At 40.5% G+C, this 21519-nt stretch overlaps 1 protein-coding gene across 2 annotated transcripts in view; it reads left to right on the forward strand.

Annotated features, from left to right (window-relative positions):
* PRKG1 (protein kinase cGMP-dependent 1) overlaps positions 1–21519 on the forward strand; it is an 837202-nt gene that overhangs the window by 693276 nt on the left and 122407 nt on the right. For both annotated transcript variants that reach the window (XM_087702530.1, XM_087702531.1), the window contains one exon: positions 16553–16627. In XM_087702530.1, coding sequence (XP_087558656.1) covers positions 16553–16627 — 75 coding nt within the window. The remainder of the gene's footprint in view (positions 1–16552; positions 16628–21519) is intronic.

The raw sequence follows: 21519 nt of genomic DNA on the forward strand, positions 1-21519 counted from the left end.
CCTTCCTTTTGTCTCTCTGTCCCTTTTTTCTTTTTTCTTTCATCTCTCTCTCACTCTTTTTCTTTCTTTTTTCTTTTTTTCTTTATTTATTTCTTCCTTTCTTTCTCTTTCTCTCTCTCTCTCTTTCCTTCCTTTTGTCTCTCTGTCCCTTTTTTCTTTTTTCTTTCATCTTTCTCTCACTCTTTTTCTTTCTTTTTTCTTTTTTTATTTATTTCTTCCTTTCTTTCTCTTTCTCTCTCTCTCTTTCCTTCCTTTTGTCTCTCTGTCCCTTTTTTCTTTTTTTCTTTCATCTTTCTCTCACTCTTTTTCTTTCTTTTTTTATTTATTTCTTCCTTTCTTTCTCTTTCTCTCTCTCTCTCTCTGTGTCTGTCTGTCTATCTCTGTGTGTGTGTGTGTGTGTGTGTGACTGTGTGTGGCAGTGGTGGGTTTCAAAAATGTTTGGAACCTCTTCTGTAGGTGTGGCCTGCTTTCCGGGTCCACTGGTGGAACCTCTTCTAACCGGTTTGGTAGATTTGACGAACCAGTTCTACCGAATAGGTGCGAACTGGTAGGAACCAACCTCTGATGTGGAGACTCCTGAGAGGGAAGGGATGGGCAGGGCCAACCAGGAGTGGGATTTTGGGGTTCTCCGAATTGCACAGAATCTTAGCTAGAGTTTCTCCCGAACCCTTGTAAACTGCCAGCAGCCCACCCCTGATCCCATGTATCTTTGCCATATGACCATGCTGGACCCATGATTACAGAAATGGTGAAAGCAAACCAAAAATTTGGCCAGCTCACTTTCCATTATCATGAGAGAGGCTATGAGGCTGTAAGAACATGGAGCTGCAGAACCTCTTTACAAATGGCACAAAATCTTCATATGGACGTGCTCTCGATCTACCCAGATTCATTCCAAGCTCCTCGTTGTATGAAATTACATACGCATGTTCTACAACTGCTGATATATGTTTCATTTTAGTGCTTCCTTCTTATTTCCCTGCAGTGTTCTTGGTGCTGAAAAATAACATACGGGTTTCTAAAATCCTGACTGATTTTATTGATTACTATGCTTCTATTAAGTCTTCAGAATAATATTCTTACCCTTAACTCCCCAGTTTAAATATCAGATTTCAAATGTATCCTTTCCAGTGATTTGAAAGGATATGATATTTTAAGAATATTGCTTACAGGAAATTATACTGTATACTGCATATTATTTATTTATTAGTTAAGAGTAGCCCATTTTCAGCAAAGTACTTAGTAAAGCACATTACTAATGCTTTCTCAAGACTAATGGGAATTATATGCAAACATTTAATGGTACAATATATTTCCTGGAGTCACTATTTGTTAAGTGTAATCAGAGACAAATTGGCTGTCTGCAGTTTCTATCAGTTCTTTAAAATTCTATCTTTCATCTTGGTTGTTGAAATAAACAGTCCTCAGAATTATTGTTATCATTATTACATTAATTATTGCCACCCATTTCAATAGATTCTGGGTGGCTTATAAATACCAAGCAATGAAATTGGTCTGTGTCACCAATTTATATCATAAGATTTTTTTATTATAAAAAGTTTTTTTTTATTTTTTCAGTTTCATAACAAATAAACACATGTATACTGTTACACAACCAACATTATTTTATATTATTAAATATTTACATCAATTCATCTTATCATCACCCCCCAAAAATGATTATTGCCTCTTCTGCTCTCCATACACCATATTTGTAGCCTATCCATCACTTTCTTCTCCCTCTCTCCTCCTTCTCCCTACCTCCCATCCTTCTCTACTTCCCCTTCCTCTCCTCTCTCCCCTTTCCACTCCTTCTTTCTCTCCCCCTCTTCTCCCCCTACCACCCTCTCTCCCAACCCTGCCTTCTTCCCTTACCTCTCTCCTCTCTTCCACACTCTTCATCTCATTTACTTGGTGTATTCCAGCCTCTGAACAAGCTCCATTTTATGTTGATGGTATATATAATTTCATTTCAATAAACATCTTTAATTTTAAAATATATCCTCCTTTTTTGAAAGAAAAAAGTATACATATATAGTAATTATGTTTTTAAACCCACCCACACCCAACCCCCAAATTATTTTTGGCTGGAATGTGGAACTGGTTAAAATTCCCAGCTATTCTCATCATAATATTGTATAGTTATACATCATTATACGTCCCAAATTTTGAGTTCTGTCTTTATAATCTCAATAATTTTCCATTATAAGTATGTTTCATGTTCCCCCTCCATTTTTCCACATCTTAACTTAGCTTGCATTTAATTGTCTTTAAATAACAATCCTTGCTGTTCAATGTTCATTACAATTCCATTGATCTGCTATGTAAAATAACAAGCAATACACACCTCACTTTGTTTATCTTCTTAAGAATTCTATATTCATCCATATTTCATATATTTAACCTATATTTAATTGTCTTTCCATTATCATATTCAATCAATTAGCAACTCAGTTTAATTATCATGTAAAAGAGTAAATCACATACCTCTACTTTATATTTTCCACATAACAGCTTCTAAATATATTTCTTCCTAGTAAGTCTTTTATCCCAAATTCTAAACTGCTTTTTGTCTTCATGTTCTTAAAAATTCTATATGTGTCCATTTTTATGTATTTTAACCTTTATTTAATTATCTTCCCATTATCATGTTCAGTCAGTTAACAACTCAGTTTAATTATCATGTAAAGGAGTAAATCTCGTACCTCAACTTTATATTCTCCACATAACAGTTTCTAAATATCTGATTTTTTCCTACTCTGATTTTTTTTCTGTCCCAATTCTCTGTTCCTGTCTCTTCCCTTTTGTTTGTTAGGACATGTCCATCCTTTTCAATTTTCCCCAAAACCACGATCAAACCCAGTGAAATCTTTTGTCTGCTTTTTATTTTCTACCATTTCTACCGTTTCATTACCCTCCTCTTCTTCTTCCTTCATTTCCTTTCACGCCTCAGATTCTGACTTCAAAATTCTATTTAAACTTAATTTTAATGATGCATTACTGTATTATGCATATTTTTATAATTTCACATAATTCTTCAAATTCCCACCTTTCCATAATGTCCAGTTCCGAAATTACAGTTAGCTATACAGTTAATTATAATTTAAGTTCCAAGTTTTCCAAGGTTCTTATTTCACAGTCCTGATCCAACTTATATTCTGATTCATCTAAAATGAAGAGGATCTGATCCAGTTTATATTTTGATTCAGCTTAAATGGAGAGGAAGAGAAGGGGGAGACATCTTGATCACTTTGCTTTCTTTATTCTTTGTTCTTCCTTCTGGCAAATGGCTCCGAATTCTTTCAGCTCGATGGTTACCAGCAATACAGCTTAATATTTTTAAATCCAATTTTAAATCCAGACTAGTGCTTTTTCTTGATTTTTTTTCCTTGTTACATTCCACCTCTCATTGATTAGAGTTGCTTGAAATATGTTAATTAGAACAAACTCAAACAAAGCAAGTCCCCTTGGTATTTCTTCTCCCCTCCATATCATAAGATATTTTGAGCAATAGCAATAGCAATAGCAGTAGACTTATATACCGCTTCATAGGCCTTTCAGGCCTCTCTAAGCGGTTTACAGAGAGTCAGCATATTGCCCCCAACAATCTGGGTCCTCATTTTACCCACCTCGGAAGGATGGAAGGCTGAGTCAACCCTGAGCCGGTGAGATTTGAACCGCTGACCTGCTGATCTAGCAGTAGCCTGCAGTGCTGCATTTAACCACTGCGCCACCTTGGCTCAAACCACTGCATTTAACCACTGCACCAACCTTTGACCTTACAATGGTTATAAGTAAGCTACTCATGGTCCAGTAATATCTGGACTAACATATTTAGGGATATTATCAGTTAGTAATGCTATAGAATTTAATTAGAACCTCAACAGCTTAGCACCAGAACATGAAAGCTATCATTCAGTGGTAGATCATATTTTACTTTTAAGAGCTCCCAAATTCAATCCCTGTAGAACGGTTGCCAATTATAAACTCAGAGCTGTTGAGTAGAGGAACTACTAGTAGACTTAACTCTGTATAAATGAGTTCCTGTGAGGGTTTAAAGAACATTCTTCCATTTCATAGTTGGTTAGATACCACTGTATCAGGTTGAACTTTGAGTAGCTACATGTATCAATCTCCAGTAATAGGTACCAATAGGTATTCTCTAGCACAGGGGTGCCAAGCCCGGCAGGCCAGATCCGGCCTATGGGGTGCTTAAATCTGGTCCTTAGGACCACTCTGGAAACAGTGAAGGACCAGCCCATGGTGCTTCCGCCAGTGAAAATGGAGCTTGGGAGGGCCATGCAGGGCCCTCCCAGGCTCCATTTTCGGCCATGATGGCCTCCTGCAGCCTTCTACCAGTGAAATCAGAATCTGGGGGACAGCGTGTGTCCCCCCCACTCCGAGCTCCATTTTCCCTGGCAGAGGGCTGCAGGAAATCATTGTGGTCAAAAATGGAGCTCGGGAGCCCGTTTTTGCTGGCAGATCACTTGGACCACCACAGGTGTCTCAACGCGAGTGATGTCAAGCTGGTTATGCCCCCCATGGCCATGCCCTCCCAGCCCCCCCCCCGGGTTAAACACAACCCAGATGCAATCCTCAATGAAATCAAGTTTGACACCCCCGATCTAGCATTTTTAAACCCACCATCCAATTAATTCATCGTTTCTCCTTTATTCTACTCCCCTTCCCTTACGGAGTCTTAAGAAAAAGTTGGAAAGAAAGAAAAGAAGAAAAGACAAACATAAAAGAAAAGGGGAAAATGCAGCCCGAACGGACAAATGCGTAACAAAGAAGAGAAATGGGGAGTCTGGAAGCATTGTAGATTAACGTTTCAATATTCCATTAACTAATTTGATGATGTTTTTCTTTTTGTTCATCTTCTGGCTTCAAACACAGAGAAAGTTTTGAGTTTTTCTTTGTTGATTATGGGATTAAGGGAGCAATCAGTCTTTATTTGGTTCAGGGTTGATTGATTGGTTCCTTTTTTTACTGTCCATGGTACTCTTGGTATCCGTCTCCTGACTCATAAGTCAAATCTGCTTTCTTCCTTCTCTTCTCTTTGTAATGTACAGCTTTTACAGCCATGCCTTCCAGCCATTGGGAAGACCTTTGCTTTAATTATCATGATCTCTCTTGTCATAAAAATGCCCTTATGCTTTGTGGATCTAATTTATTATTCTTTCTTGCTAAGAAAACCCTTTTTGTAAAGCATCTGCAGCACATTCTAATTCTTTATATTTTTACAATCATTAATATACTTTTCATATCTAAATAAGTTTTCATTCAATCTCCAAGACCTTCTTGCCTGCACTACCCTTCCCAACTCCATCCAAACTGGGTTATGGTTCGAAAGGACCCTAGCCGCAATCTTTGTTTTCTTGACCCTAGAAAGCAAATCATTAGTGGTTAGAATAAAATCAATCCTTGAAAGGGATTGATGCCTGTCCGAGAAGAAAATGAAGTCATATTCCTCTGCATTTCTTTCTCGCCAAATATCTCTCAATTCAAAATCATCCATAATGTCAAAGAAAGGTTTGGGTAACTTTGCTCGCATCTTAGTATTTAGGTGGGAAATCTTCTTATCTCTCTTAGTATCTATCACTCCATTCCAGTCACCCAATAGTATACAGCTTTCATATCTTTTCTTAAGTATACAACTATACCATTCTTCTTTTCCATAGCAGAAGCTACAAAATGTTGACCAAGTTTTGAGTTGATCAAATATTTTTGATCAGTTGACTTGATATGAATTTCTTGCAAACAAATTCTAATTCTTTATATTTTTGAGCCCAAGAAAACAGAAATATCTTCATCTTTTTTTGCATTGTTTAAATTAACTAACTGCGGTAATTACTTTATCTCGTTAACTTACATTTTTGCACTGTCTATATTTTACTTTTTAAGTCTTCCTTAGTTTTTGCTTTGGGTGTCATCTAGATTTTACGGATTGCTTTTCTTCTGTACGTTTCTTTCTGATATTGCATTGGCATCCTTCAGTTTCGAAAGACTATGGTATCGTGCTCTGGAAAGAGGTCAAAGCTGTTGTCCTCTCCAGCACAAGACCTGGGTAGATTAATATGGAGGATAGACTGTTACCCAAGCAGCAAATCCCCCCTCTCCACGTCGCTGAAATAGTCCAATGGAACAGCAATAGCAATAGCAGTTAGCAATAGCAGTTAGACTTATATACCGCTTCATAGGGCTTTCAGCCCTCTCTAAGCGGTTTACAGACTCAGCATATTGCCCCCAACAATCCGGGTCCTCATTTCACCCACCTCGGAAGGATGGAAGGCTGAGTCAACCTTGAGCCAGTGAGATTTGAACAGCTGAACTGCAGAACTGCAGTCAGCTGAAGTAGCCTGCAGTGCTGCATTTAACCACTGTGCCACCTTGGCTCTGATACGATTGGTTCCAGCAGTGTCTCAGGAGTTACCAGAACATGATTGTCACGGACTGCTTCTGGGAATCTAGCTCTGGATTTTGCCTCCAAGTTAACTCCTGAAGCCTTTTCCAGTAGTGAATATAGCCATAAGGCAGTGGAGGTTTGTGATCAGAGTTTCCTTTCCCCTAGAAGATGATTCTGCTGCTTTATCTGCCGTTGGGGCGTAGAGCCCTCTTCTGCCTTCAAAACCTTTGACTATCTACTCCTGAAATCCTGGGAAGGGACCCTTACGAGGTGCTACCAGCCGGGCCAGCTGGACTAAGGTTTTTTAAGGAGGTGTGACTTCTCCATCACTCACCCTTTGTCCTGGCTTGTGACAGGCAGAGCCTGGCTTCCCAAACGTTGGGCTCAGGATGGCGGGTTTAATCGATACTGCCTTGCTTATAATATGCTCACATTAACCGTATAGGGACACTATGCATTCTTGTCTTACTTCTTTTCCTATTCTGAACCACTCTGATTTTTTTTTTTAGTTGTTGTAAATATTCTAATGAGGTCCAGGCAGAAGAAGAACATCATGGCTTCAAAATCTAAGGGACTAGTTTGGACAAAACTCATCAGCACTTTCTTTCGTGCAGCTATTGATAAAAATAGGATCGTCAACATGATCGCCGATGTCTGATGATAGATATGGAACAAGAAGAAGAAGAAATATTATTTCAAAAGAATAATTAGACCTTCCTGTACATTCATTACTTCTAAGTCTTTCTAGAATGGGCTACATTTATCAATAAAACAACACTAAACATCCTTATTTTTTCTTGCACTTTCATAAGCCATCCTATGTTAACTATTTGATCTCTCATCCCTTTGTCTTTTCTGTGAAATTCCTATATCTTTGGCATTTTTCTGTCTCCATTCTCTCTTCTATTCTTGTAAGATCTTAAGAAAAACCTTCCTTGCATGAGGAATGGTATGGTAATTGGATATAGTCTAAAATATAATCTTTATATTTTATATATTCCTTCATTGTTATAGGCATATACACCAATCTTTTCCAGTTTCTAGAACATACACCTTTGATTTAGAGCAACTTCTCAAGACATCCAATCATTATTGTGCCAGAATGAAAATAATGAGGATTAGCTTTATATCTTTTTAGCTATGGCTGACTGATGTTACAAAGATGTTATTAGTCAATACTGCCATGATGAAAATGGATACAGTCATGTTGACAGAGCCATTAACATTTTAACTAATATTTTGATATGTCAGTCACTTTTTTATCCCCTTCTATGTATTTCAGTGTAGTTTTTTTAATCTAATTTGAATCTAATTTATCAATTTCTTATGCATTAAATATATTTGGTAGTAGTTCTCCGCAGTAGAACTATTTTTTTTTAAATGGAGAGAGGCATAGATAGCTAGATGATTGGATGGATGGATGGTGGATGGATGATGGGTGGATGAATAGACAGATAGTGTCAGGTGCCTCTTCGTTTAATAATCAAGAAAGAAACCACTCAACTCCATGTTTCAGAATTAAGTGTACTTTTACTAATTACAAACGATGAGAAGCAAAGCAAAGCTGAGTCTGAGTAAAAAAGCGCGAAAGCAATAGATATCATGTATGATTCAATCCCCTCCCCTTGGCACCCCAGTTCATAGTCCAATAATAATTCACCCAACCATCAGGTGGGAGATGTCTTCAAAAATCACCATCAGGTTGGAATGCTGGACAGTTGGCCTTGGCGGGAAACTCTCCTCTTCCACATGCGCAGAGAGATGGTCAGAATACTCCTACTAACCATGGCACGACAAAACTGCGCTCGACTAAGCCGTGCCTGATTAAACCGCATCGCTGATGTCATCAACAGGGCGACAACAGCGAGCGCGAAGTAGCGCTTTGAAAGCAAGCCGATTCAACTTAAGGTAAGGGTTAGCTTTAGGGTTAGCTTTAGGGTTAGGTTAAGGGTTAGGGTTAGCTTTAGGGTTAGGTTAAGGGTTAGGGTTAGCTTTAGGGTTAAGTTAAGGGTTAGGATTAGGTTTAGGGTTAGGTTAAGGGTTAGGTTTAGGGTTAGGTTTAGGGTTAGGTTAAGGGTTAGGTTTATGGTTAGGTTTAGGATTAGGTTTAGGGGGGTTAGGTTTAGGTTTAGGTGTTAATTTTAGGTTTAGTGTTTACAGCGTGCTTCTGTCTCCGCGCTGTTGTCGCCCTGTTGATGACGTCAGCTACGCGGTTTCATCGAGCGCACTTTAGTCGAACGCGGTTTTGTGGTGGAACCCCTACTAACAATCCTCCAGTACATAATGATTCCTCTCCCAAATACCATGCCCCCCTCCCCGTTTCAATGGCAGCCGAAACGCAGCAGCGAAGCAGAGGCTGACAGATAGAAGGACAGACAGAGCAAAAACATGTAGACAATTATTTTCAAGCCATTTATCAGCAGTGGCTATATAGTTATAGCCAGTCTATTGGCTATATATTTCCCAGTGAGTCTACTGGGAAGCACAAGCTACATGTGTTATTTTCTGGGCCACATGAGAAGAAGACAAGAGAATTTAAGCTGGAGTTGTTGCCAATCTTCTGAATTGCTCCACAACTCGCGTTCCCATAATGTTGGATATTTTTTCCCCTCTCCAGTCTCTAATGTCATATAGCTCATTTTTAAACTCAAAACTTCAGCTTCCTGGCTTCTCCCCACACACTTAATTTGATCCTGTGCTGTTCAGCTTTTCAAGAGTTATGTTGCTGATGCACTAGAAGGACAGATAGTTCCAAATCCCTTGACATATTTGAAGAGCGTGGCTTCTGAAATTCTTCCCAGCTTTGTTGCCAGCAGGAGTTATAGGAAGTATCTCTGGGCTTGTGTGTATTCACATGTGTGTGTGTGTCTGTGTGTAAGAAATGAAGAATGGGTGTTCTCCATACGCTCTGTTCTTGGCGAGGGAGAAGAACGGAAGGGAGTTTAGACTGAACAACAGGGAAATCTTGTTTTTTTTTCTTAAAAGATGTCTTAGGAGGATTTCCGCCCCCCTCAGAAACGCACTGATGGATCTGGCCAATCTTTTAACTCCACCTTCTTATGCCCGCCCGTGGTCCTAAGAGCCGAGGTGGCGCAGTGGTTAAATGCAGCACTGCAGGCTACTGCTAGATCAGCAGTTCAGCGGTTCAAATCTCACCGGCTCAGGGTTGACTCAGCCTTCCATCCTTCCGAGGTGGGTAAAATGAGGACCCAGATTGTTGGGGGCAATATGCTGACTCTCTGTAAACCGCTTAGAGAGGGCTGAAAGCCCTATGAAGCGGTATATAAGTCTACTGCTATTGCTATTGCTATTGTAAGCTGCTGCTGCTATACCAAATTTGGTCCCGTTCTGTTCAAGACAAGATACAATCTCAATCCCCTTTAGATAGCAATTTCTCCCCTACATACCAGGGGTGGGTTTCAACCGGTTCGCGGCGGTCCCTGCGAACCGGTTGGTCGCCGAACCCGGAAGTAAGTAACTTCTGGGAACGGCGAAGGGCGCGCCCGCCCGCCCGTGGTCCTTACCTGGTTTTGATGAGTTCTGCGCTTCCACGCATGCGCAGGATGCATACAGCGCCTGCGCGATCGTCCAGGAGCAGCTGGAGCGTCACGCAGACGTTAGTATGCATGCGTGCACCGCGCGTGTGCACGAGGACGCCGCCGGCCCCGTTCCAACCAAACCAGTTGGAACGGGGCGAGAAACCCACCCCTGCTACACACCCACCCCCAATATTCAGTGAGGTTAGAAAGAATAATAGGAACGTTTGCTCTAGAATAGTGCCTGCTAAAGTATTGCGGAAGGCTTCCTACTAAACATTTCTCTAAAGAGAGTTGGTAATTTCCATGCGAGCCTGTATCATAAAAATTGGATTGTTCACTTGGATGCACTTTTTGGAAAGAGCAATGAGTCAGACAAACATGCAGTAAACAGCACATAATGAGCACTTTGTGATAAAGAGGACTGTCAACAGCCCTAAGGAGTGAACCAGAGAATCAGAGTTGAGGGCACAAGCCGGGAGTTGGAGCCAGGTCAAGAAACTTTGGGGTCAAAACTGTCAGGAAATGCTTAAATTAGCATTAAGGAATGCAAAAAACAATAACAATTCCTCTCCTACCACCACCATACATAGGCATGCACTCCGTTCCTGAGCCAAGACAAATTGCTCCATGAGATCCCAGCTCAGAAAGGATAACTTTTACTACTCCTATCCAGGAGGCATAATGGCCAATCATTATGAGCCGAGGTGGCGCAGTGGTTAGGGTGCAGTACTGCAGGCCACTTCAGCTGACTGTTATCTGCAGTTCAGCGGTTCTAATCTCACCGGCTCAAGGTTGACTCAGCCTTCCATCCTTCCGAGGTGGGTGAAATGAGGACCCGGATTGTTGTTGGGGGCGATACGCTGACTCTGTAAACCGCTTAGAGAGGGCTGAAAGCCCTATGAAGCGGTATATAAGTCTAACTGCTATTGCTATTGTGTTTGGTCCAATGTAGTTAAATATCAGTGCCTGGAGGATAAGCTATCCCTGTGGGGTGTCTTGGTATGCTGTGCAAATTATCTGACTAGCTTATTTAACAGAGTAACCGAGTTGGAAGGGACTTTGGAGATCTTCAAGTCCGACTTCCTGCTCAGGTAGGGAACCCATATACCATTTCAGACAAATGGTTGTCCAATCTCTTCTTAAAACCATCCAGTGTTGGAGCATTCACAACTTGTGGAGGCAATTTGTTCCAGTGATTAATTGTTCCAACGGTCAGAAAATTTCTCCTTAGTTCTAGGGGTGTGATGGCAAACCTATGGCACGCGTGCCACAGGTGGGACGCAGAACCCTCTCTGCGGGCACACAAGCCGTCGCCCCAACTCAGCTCCGCCGTACATGCGCCTGGACCTCCCACCAGCCAGCTAGTTTTCGGATCTCTGCTGCACATGCATGGGGGGTGGGTTGCATGCAAAAAATGTGCATGCAGGGGTGGGGCACACATGGAGAAGTTGCATGTGCAAATGTCGGAGTCATGTGTGCATGCACGGGGCACATACAGGGATTCATGTGCACTTGTGTGGGGTGGGTGCACATGCATGTGCAGGGGGTGGGGGCACACAGGGCGTGCATTGCATTATGGGTGTGTGCACACTGTCACTTTTGACACACAAATGACAAAAAGGTTAGCCGTCATGGTTCTAGGTGCTTTTCTCCTTAATTAGTTTCCATCCATCTGGTCCTGGTTTTGGAGCATATTCCCTCTTTTTTATGGTAGCCCCTTAGATATTGGAAGACTGCTATCATGTCTCCCCTAGTCCTTCTTTTCATTAAACTAGACATACCCAGTTCCTGCAACCGTTCTTCATATGTTTTAGCCTCCAGTCCCCTAATTATCTTCGTTGCTTTTCTCTGTACTCTTTCTATAGTCCAACATCTTGTTTCCATTGCTAGCCATATAAATTGGGAGTTAGTTGCAAGAAGAACTATGGTGGCACAGTGGTTAGAATACAGTACTGCAGACTACCTCCATTGCCAGGAGTTTGATTCTGAGCAGCTCAAGGTTGACTCGGGCTTCCATTCTTCCAAGATCAGTAAAAAGAGGACCCAGATTGTTGGCTCAGGACCCAGGCTGACTCTGAAAAACCACTTAGAAAGGACTGTAAAGCACTGTGATTCAGCATATAAGTCTCAGTGCTATTGCTATTACATTTTTCTTCTGAGTAATAGAGTACTGGGTTCAAAATCATAATCTCTTCCAAAATTATTTTGAGTAGCCAACATCCTGAAATAGAAAACTACCTCTATAACCTACTGCCACAAAACCATCAGCAATCATTTTCAATTTGTGGGTATTTTTACTTTTCTCTGTACCTTAAGAGTGGACTTTTCTAGCTCTTATTCCCGTCATTTCCTCATTTCTTCTTCATGTGGAAAAAGTATGAAAATTGAAAACTAATCATCTGCTGATAATTAGAAGCATCCTATTTTAGCTAGCAATATTAGCAACTAACTGTTCGATTTACCTGTTAAAGCTAATTTTGTCAGATACGCATCTATTCTTTTTCATTCCTTCTTTGTAATATGCTATTAATTCATTTGCCATGGGCCAGTGTTTCCCAAAGTGTGGTACACGTACCCCCCAGGGGTACGGGAAGAGTTTGGTGGGGGTACACGTTGCACCGGAGTTTGGCATCTCAGATTAAAATTAACAACCAGGGAACCAAATTATGATGATCTGTCATCTCAACATAAACAATTTCATCCTTCTCATTGAATCAAATAAATGTTCTTTGTAATACAACTTTCGTTTATTTTGCGTATGTACATATATATACATATATAAGATATATCTATATCTATATCTATATCTATATCTATATCTATATCTATATCTATATCTATATCTATATCTATATCTATATCTATATCTATATCTATATCTATATCTATATCTATATCTATATCTATATCTATATATAAGATTTTTACAACCCCTGGTAAGCCCCAATTATTGTTTTTTTGTGTTTATTTATCAGCACAAATAAAACAAACACACACACACACACACACACACACACACACACACACACACACACACACACACATACATACATATATATATATATATATATATATATATATGTCTCTAGTTGTTCGGGTTTTCTCCCGCGTAGAATTGGAGATGTCTTGGCGACGTTTCGACGAAGTCACATTCGTCATCTTCAGGCTGCTGCTGACTACTTCAGGTTTGGTGTTTCCAGGAGTAGTGTTTAGTGTTTGGTGTTTCCCTACTCCTGGAAACACCAAACCTGAAGTAGTCAGCAGCAGCCTGAAGATGACGAATGTGACTTCGTCGAAACGTCGCCAAGACATCTCCAATTCTACGCGGGAGAAAACCCGAACAACTAGAGACCTACATACTAACACCCGCGAAAACCTCAGAAAACATACACACACACACACACACACACACATTTATTTATTTATTAAAGCATATGTTTTTTATGAGGGGTACTCAGCGTTACGAAAATTATAGAAGGGGTACACATATGTCAAAAGTTTGGGAAACACTGCCATAGGCTAAATAAATAGTTATGAACATTTTATCATTACGTTGATCAATGAATGGAAACCGATCTTGATATTTTGCAGATTCAAGACATGCTTTCATGCTTTAATAAATGTTTACATGTACAAGTCCAGCTGAGACTCGGTTTCATTGTTTTTCAGCCATTCACTCAGTTATTCATATGGAATTAACTATTTATTCAGGATTGTGCAGAAGCGTCACATGCACGTAGTAAACCAGTAGTAAAAAAAAAAATTCAAACCCACCACTGATATACAGGTGATTAGTAACAGAACTAAGAGAAAGCCTCCTGATGGGACATTGTGTCACCTAAAGTATTCATATTGAATTACGACTGTGCAAATCATCAGTCCTAAAATATTTTTACTGATGCTTTTAGCCTCTTAATAACTGATTAGGCCTGAAAGCAAGTTTCTCATAGAGACTTATTTAACTAGATTTATGGAAAAGGGATTAAGTGAGAGAGTTTGGACAGGTGGTACTTTTGCTTCAGTGTTAAAAGTATACCTTTATTCCCTTGTTAATAATTTTTTGCTAGGCAGGGGCAATAGCTATCCATCTTGTTGATACTGAAAGGATACAAAGATTTTCCAAGCTTGTGAATGTTATCAAACCAATTGTCTTCCCTCCCAGTTTTTTAGAAGATTATTAAAGAGGAACCTGTATGAGCACTTCAAAGTCCTTGAAACTGCATTGACCGTCTTTTGAGGTCCATCTGGACATTTGAGTCAAGATAGCAATAACAATAGCCCTTTACCAACTTCAGAAGGATGGAAGGCTAAGTCAACCTTTTTGCAACATTGTTTGTTAGGTACTAATTTGCAGTTGGTGAAATGGATTGCCAAATTTACTGTAAAGTTGATTGAAATAAGGACAAAGTTGGTGCAGCAGAATGTGGTAGATTGTAAGAAAGACCACTCGATGGGGTAGACGTAGGGGTCTCATTGTAAAATATAATTTTAAGCATATTTAATTTGTATCTTAAATTATTGCATTCTATTCTGATTATATTTTAAATTGTATTTTATTCCTTTTACATTTTAAATTGTGGTTTATTTCAATCTCTTTTTAAACTGTAGTTTTTGTCTCTGGAACTTAGTACTTTGATATGGCCCAAGGGCTAATCAATAAAGATTGATTGATCGAACTAGCCTGGCTGTTATAAGGACCATTGTGGAATGCATCTTTGTGGAATGCATCTTTGAAAGTCATGATCCATGAATATAGTTATGGCCCTTTGGTTCTTGATCTTGCATGCATTTTTTATTCTATTGATAAGTTACATTGTGGGGAAAATGTAAGACAACTGAAACTGATAGGCCTAAGCTAATGCTTGACTTGCATTCTTATGTGAAGGTGAAGATGGATCAATAAACATCTTGATCTGACCTTATTTTGTTAAAAAGGGTGTCAGACAGAGCTACTCTCTTTAATTTCATATTAATTAATGTGTCGGTGCATAAAATGTTTTTCTCCCTAAAGGGACACCTATTGATGTTTCTCAGTGAGGCAGCATTTTTACTTTACAGATTTTGGCTAGATTTAATTATTATTGGGAGAAAGGAAACGCCAATCACTTATGACAAGTGAAAGTGATAGTCTTCTGCAATGAAAGCACCAAGCATAGATGGACAATTAATTAGGATTAGGATTAGGATTTATTTCATTTATATGCCGCCCTTTTCCCCGAAGGGGACTCAGCAATTAATGCTCAGCAAATAGAATAAGGACATATCTTATGTATTTAGGTGCCTTATTCCAGTAATATTTATCTTAGAAATGACCTTTAATGTATTATAAAGTCTAGCCTTTATTGTCATTGTACATCCTGTATACAACGGAATTGGTTATATTGTCTTTCTCTCATGCGATGGACGTGAAAGAATTTAAATGTTGCTAATCAAGGTGTAATGGGCAGTTAATAGTCTTTATTCTCCAATTAATTCAGGGGAAAATGTTTGTGAATGAGGTTATGAGGATAAACAGTTGATGCTGTTAAAATAAAATATTATTGGAAGACAACCAAATAAAGTGCATTCTACCAATAAAGGGTAATATTTGTAGCTCAGGGTTAAAATGTGGGGTCCTTGGTGCTATCTGAGGTTGGCTGTTTTCTTGCAGATGTTTCATTGCTAAAGTAGTTAACACTCTAGCAATGATGTTACCTAGTTTGGTAATGAAACATCTGCAGGAAAACAACTACTTTCAGAGAGCATCAAGGACCTCTCAGAATGCATTCTGTTCCTTAATTAGAAGAAATTAAATCTAGGAGCAGGGAAAACAAAACAATTAGTTACTTGAAGAAGATAACTGCTGAGAAACATCTCGTTCAATACTTGAAAATTTCTTTCTTTCTTTCTTTCTTTCTTTCTTTCTTTCTTTCTTTCTTTCTTTCTTTCTTTCTTTCTTTCTTTCCTTCTACTATCTCAATTTTAGATATATTCCAAAATACTTTTTTCCTTAGTCATGGTAATTTGGAATGGAACGGCAGTCAGCAAAGACTACAGGGAGTTGGGCAGCATACAGATTTCATTTATTTTAACTTTTATTTATTTTTATTACTATTGTTGGTGGCGGAGTCAGCAAGATGTTTAGATTGGATAGCCAAACAATAATATTAAATTAAATTTGTATGCTGCCCAATGTTATTTCCTATTTATGGTTGTTTATATCATCTCTCTCTTCCATATGCTCAAAAACTGTTATTTGTTCACTATTGTTATATCTTCTCTCTTCCACCTGCTGAAAAAACTCCAAGCCTTTTACTCAAAAGGACATGGAGTTAAATTAACTTTCAGGAATTGTTTTGGGTTGTGATGGGATAAAAATGAAATAAGTGAATAAAATAGAAATAAAATCAATGTCAATCATGATTTCATGGTCAAATGGAAGCCTTTTGTTTATGGGAGATAGACATTGAATCAAAATTACTGGCATGGAAATGTATTTGTGGTGCACATGCGTGTTCTGTCATGGTATTTTATAAGATCTTAGGCAGACTTTGCACAACAGAGAATGTTCACAACTCTTCCAGTTATATCAGAAACATTTTCCTTAAATTGTGTCTTAATTTTACAGCTCTTTCAAACATTTGATTGGAGGTCTGGATGATGTTTCCAATAAAGCATACGAGGATGCTGAAGTAAAAGCAAAGTAAGTCTCAGTTAATCTGATTTTCTAATATTCTCTTTATTATTCTTTTTAGAATGCTGCCTTTTAAGAAGGGGAGAGAACTAATTAAGGCATTTGCCCCCCTCCAAATACTAAAACAAGAAACCCTAAAAAAGATCAAATGAGAGAGAACTGTTCCTAATAATTAATTGCTTTCTATTATATCATGTTACAAAGATGCAAAGCAAACAGCGCAGCATTCTTGAAGACAGTGGATAAATTCGTGCAAATAAAAACTGCCCAGCCATATTATCCAATTCAAGAAGTAACTTGGTTAGTTAAGTAATATAATTCTTTGATTGCATTTGGTGCAACAGTTTTTTCTATTTCTGTAACCATCCTTATAAAGGGAGAAAGCAGTCCTGATGTCAGTTTGAGTCTGCACATCAACTTAATGAAAATAACGGAAGGCAGACAAACCTCTTGTTTCTCCAAAAGCGTGCGGAGGAAAAACTGCAGAGATTGGGGAAGGCATAGGAGGCAGGGTTGGGGGAGAAAGCCTGGACCCGCGTGGAAGAAACTGTGGTGATCGCATGCCCCTCCCCCCTGCACTCCATTTTGGGCCCGAAAAGCCTCCTGCACCAAACTGGAAGCCAAAACAGGCAGGGGTGGTGTGCATGCATGGGGGGGCTGCATGTGTGTGTGGGGGCACATGCACAGAGAACACAAGTGCATGCGTGGGGGCAGGGCGCACGTGCAAGTGGCGATCACATTGCATTTTGGGAATTGGGGCACCCGGACATACATGTTCGGGCGTGGGCAGGTGCTTTGGGCACTCAGCACCAAAAAGATTAACCATCACTGTTCTAGTCCAACTCCCTGCTTAAGCAGGAAACCCTATGCCATTTCAGTCACTTCTTAAAAACTTCTAGTGCCAGAGCATTCACAACTTCTGGAGTCCCATCGATTAATCACTCTACCTGCCAGGAATTTTGTCCTTAGTTCTGGATTGCTTCCCTCCTTGATTAGCTTCCATCTATTGCTTCTTGTTCCTGCCTTCGGGTGCTTTGGAGAATAGCTTGACTCCCTCTTCTTTGTGGCAGCCCCTTTTGTATTTAGCTAATACTGTAGCTATTTTCCAATCCACCATGATTCTCAGGGTAGGATGCAAATAATAAAGCTACAGTAGGTCATGGTCCTATCAGAGCACGGTTCAGAGGAGGAGGAGGGGGAGGGTTTGGAACCGGGACCATCTGACAGGGATGGCACGTCTCACTTGGCATGTTTGGAGAAGTCAAGGGCTGACAACGATGCTATCCCTCAGGCATTGGGAGAGGTGGTCGAGCAGACACAGACACAGGGGAAGATCAACTGCTAGTAGGCAGTGCTGATGGGCAGCAAATCTCCTCTGATGAGAAACAGCTGCCTCCTCCACTTGATTCAAGGGCAGGGAGAGTGGAGAATAGGCAAGCTCAGAGAAGGGCTGCAAGACTACCCCAGAAGAGGTCATCCATCCCTCCCCTCCTCATAAGGAACACTTGGAGTGGAGTAACTTAAAGAGAAGCCATGGGGAGTTAGTCTTTGCCAGCAATAAATGTTTGTTTTGGATTCTATTCCCCCAGCCTTGACTCGGACCTTTTTGCCTTGCTTCGAGGACTGCTTTTTGCTGTGCCGTTTGTCTCACCCTATCCCTGTGGATTCCTTTTGCCCTCGTCATTTCAAGACTGGATTACTGTAATGCGCTCTACTTGGGGCTGCCCCTGAAAAGTGTTCGGAGACTACAATTAGTCCAGAATGCAGCCGCGCGAGCAATATTGGGTGTACCTTGGTACTACACCTATACTACACCTATCCTCTGTGAGCTGCACTGGCTTCCCATTGGTCTCTGAGCATGATTCAAGGTGCTGGTTATCACCTTTAAAGCCCTACATGGCCTAGGACCCGGATACCTACGAGACCATTTTCTGCCACATACCTCCCTTAGACCAATAAGATCACACAGGATGGGCCTTCTCCGGGTGCCTTCAGCAGGGCAATGCCAGCTGGTGGCGCCTAGGAGTAGGGCCTTCTCTGTTGCCACTCCGGCCCTATGGAATAAGCTGCCACCAGAGATCTGGACCCTACCCACTCTCATGGCCTTCTGAAAAGCTATTAAGACCTGGCTTTTCCGGCAGGCCTGGGGCTGTTGACCTCTTGACTGAGGTCCATCCCCCCTCTGATTGGGTGTATGTTGTGCTTCTTCTTAACTTTGTTGTGTCCTATCGTTTTTAAATTCTCTTTTTAATATTTTCATTTCTGTAAGCCCGGATTGGGCGGCCTAGAAATTCAATAAATGAATGAATGAATGAATTTGCATTGCTTTACCTTCGGAACTGCCTTTGCCTTGTACCTTGTCTTTGCTTCCAGGACCACCACTTGTTTTATACATGGGCTTTGTCTTGTGGCTTTCCTGGTAATATATAGGCTTTTGTTTGGTGGACTGAGGTAGTGCATTCAGAGTAGTGTGGGGTCGAATCTTACTAGTCATTGGAAGGCCAGTTGTTGAGCACTTCTTGAGCGCAATAAAATGACTCACTAAATAGTCGTTGCCTTGACCAACTGGGTTATAACACAGTACAACAATAAGCCAACCAAAAAAAAGTAAACTATAATCAACATTGAATAGCCAGATATTCCACAGTTGCAGAATAAATGTAAGTGCACGAGAGGAAAGGAGTACCACAACCAGAGGTGGGTTCCTACCAGTTCGCACCTATTCGGTAGAACCGGTTCGTCAAATCTACCGAACCGGTTAGAAGAGGTTCCACCAGTGGACCCGGAAAGCAGGCCACACCTACAGAAGAGGTTCCAAAATTTTTTGAAACCCACCACTGGTCCTTGGATGTGATTATTCTACACTATCATGCTCCTATTTATAAAACTCAGTGCCTCTGTGAAAGGTAAGGATGACTCCTGCATTTGTGGTGCAATCAGAACATGGCGTGTGTTGAAGTTGTTTTAACGCAAACCAAAGATGCGTATGTACATCATATTCTTCTACATGCCAGTGCTGTGTGTGAGGTAATTTAAGGTGGTTCTGACAAGTGTCGTTGGCATCTTCATATCCGGTCACATGGGCAGCAAGCCACTCCCATCCGGTCACATGGGCGGCAAGCCACTCCCACAAAGGAGGCCACACCCACAGAGTAGGTTCGAACAGTTTTTGAAACCCACCACTGGTGCTCAACCAACATGCTCTAGCTGGCAAGGTTCTGTTTTGCATTTTGTATTTGTATTTATTAGTTTGTTAAAGATGTATAAAAGATATCAGGTATAAATATAAACATGGATATAAATGAAAGAAATGAATACAAATAGATGAGGACAATGGGAGAGGGACGTTAGGCACACTGGTCCGCTTATGGATGCCCCCTTTACAGACCTCTTAGGAATGGGGTAAGGTCCATGGTGGACAGTTTAAGGTTGAAGCTGTGAGGGTTAGAAGATGTAACAACGGAGTCAGGTGGAGCATTCCAGGCGTTGACCTTGTCTCTCAAGGTTCAGCTTTATTTTATATAATATAATCTGCAGGCCTTTACGGACCTCTTAGGAATGGGGTAAGGTCCATGGTAGACAGTTTAAGGTTGAAACTATGATGGTTAGAAGATGTAACAATGGAGTCAGGTGGAGCATTCCAGGCGTTGACCTTGTCTCTCAAGGTTCAGCTTTATTTTATATAATATAATCTGGAGGCTGTACTGTAAGTGCTAAAGATATGAAGAAAAATGTTTAGGAAGATTACTTTGAAAGTCTATCCTCAGAACACTATGTCAGGAAAAATATTTATTAAGATGAAATAAAATCTTGTTGGAAAGACAGTTCCTCAGGCTTGGGCATACATTTTAATCCACGTTTGGCAAATTGAAATAAGAGGCTGCTATAATTGCTACTTACATATTCTTCTATCTGAGTAAGCTCAATAAAAATTTTTTACAACCATGCATTATAGTTTAATCTTTTCTGGGAATCCAGATGTATTTTCTATCAGTTTTTGAACTAAATGAGAAAAAAGCAGATGCTTGAAAGGCAAAAATGGGGAAATTTCAAAAAGAATATAAAGTACAAACGGTAAATTACTACATCTATAAAGTTTCAAGAGTGTTGTGATTGTTCTGTAATTTTGTGGTAGCAGAAGAGACCATTCTACATTCTTTAAAGTCTTTAGTTTATGGATCTAGGTCCGAGGTGATATTTAACAGATTCTGACAGTTCTGGAAAACCGGTAGCAGAAATTTTGAGTAGTTCGGAGAACCAGTAAATACCAATTCTGACTGGCCCAGTTCCCATCTATTCTCTGCCTCCTGAGTCCCAGCTGATTGGGAGGAAATGGGGATTTTGCAGTAACCTTCCCCTGGAGTGGGGAGGGAATGGAGATTGTATAGTATCCTTCCCCTGCCATGCCCACCAAGCCATGCCACCCCCACCAAGCCCGTGACGCGACAAATGCGCGAACGTCAAAAGCGCGCCGACAAAACTGCATCGCTAAAACCGCGATGTCAAAAGCGCGCCGACAACAGCGCGCTGACAGAAGCATGATTTAAGTTAAGGTAAGGTTTAGGGTTAGGGTTAGGTTTAGGGTTAGGTTTAGGGTTAGGTTTAGGGTTTGGTTTAGGGTTAGGGTTACAGCGCGCTTCTGTCGGCGCGCTGTTGTCGGCGCGCTTCAGCGCTCATTCATCGGCGCGGTTTTGTCGGCGCGGTTTTGTCACCGCGGTTTAGTCAGGCGCGCTTTTGTCGTTCGCGCATTTGTGGTGGAACCCACCAAGCCACCCCCACAGAACTGGTAGTAAAAAATGTTGAATCCCACCACTGATCTAGGTGTATGATCTAAGCAGCACAATGGAAAATCACACAAACAAATTTGATGTGAAAATAAATAAACCTTCACACTTGATTCT

This window comes from Thamnophis sirtalis, unplaced genomic scaffold, assembly GCF_051295495.1.
Source record: "Thamnophis sirtalis isolate CommonGarterSnake01/CBP01778 unplaced genomic scaffold, rThaSir2_p1.2 scaffold_15, whole genome shotgun sequence".
Taxonomy (NCBI): domain Eukaryota; kingdom Metazoa; phylum Chordata; class Lepidosauria; order Squamata; family Natricidae; genus Thamnophis; species Thamnophis sirtalis.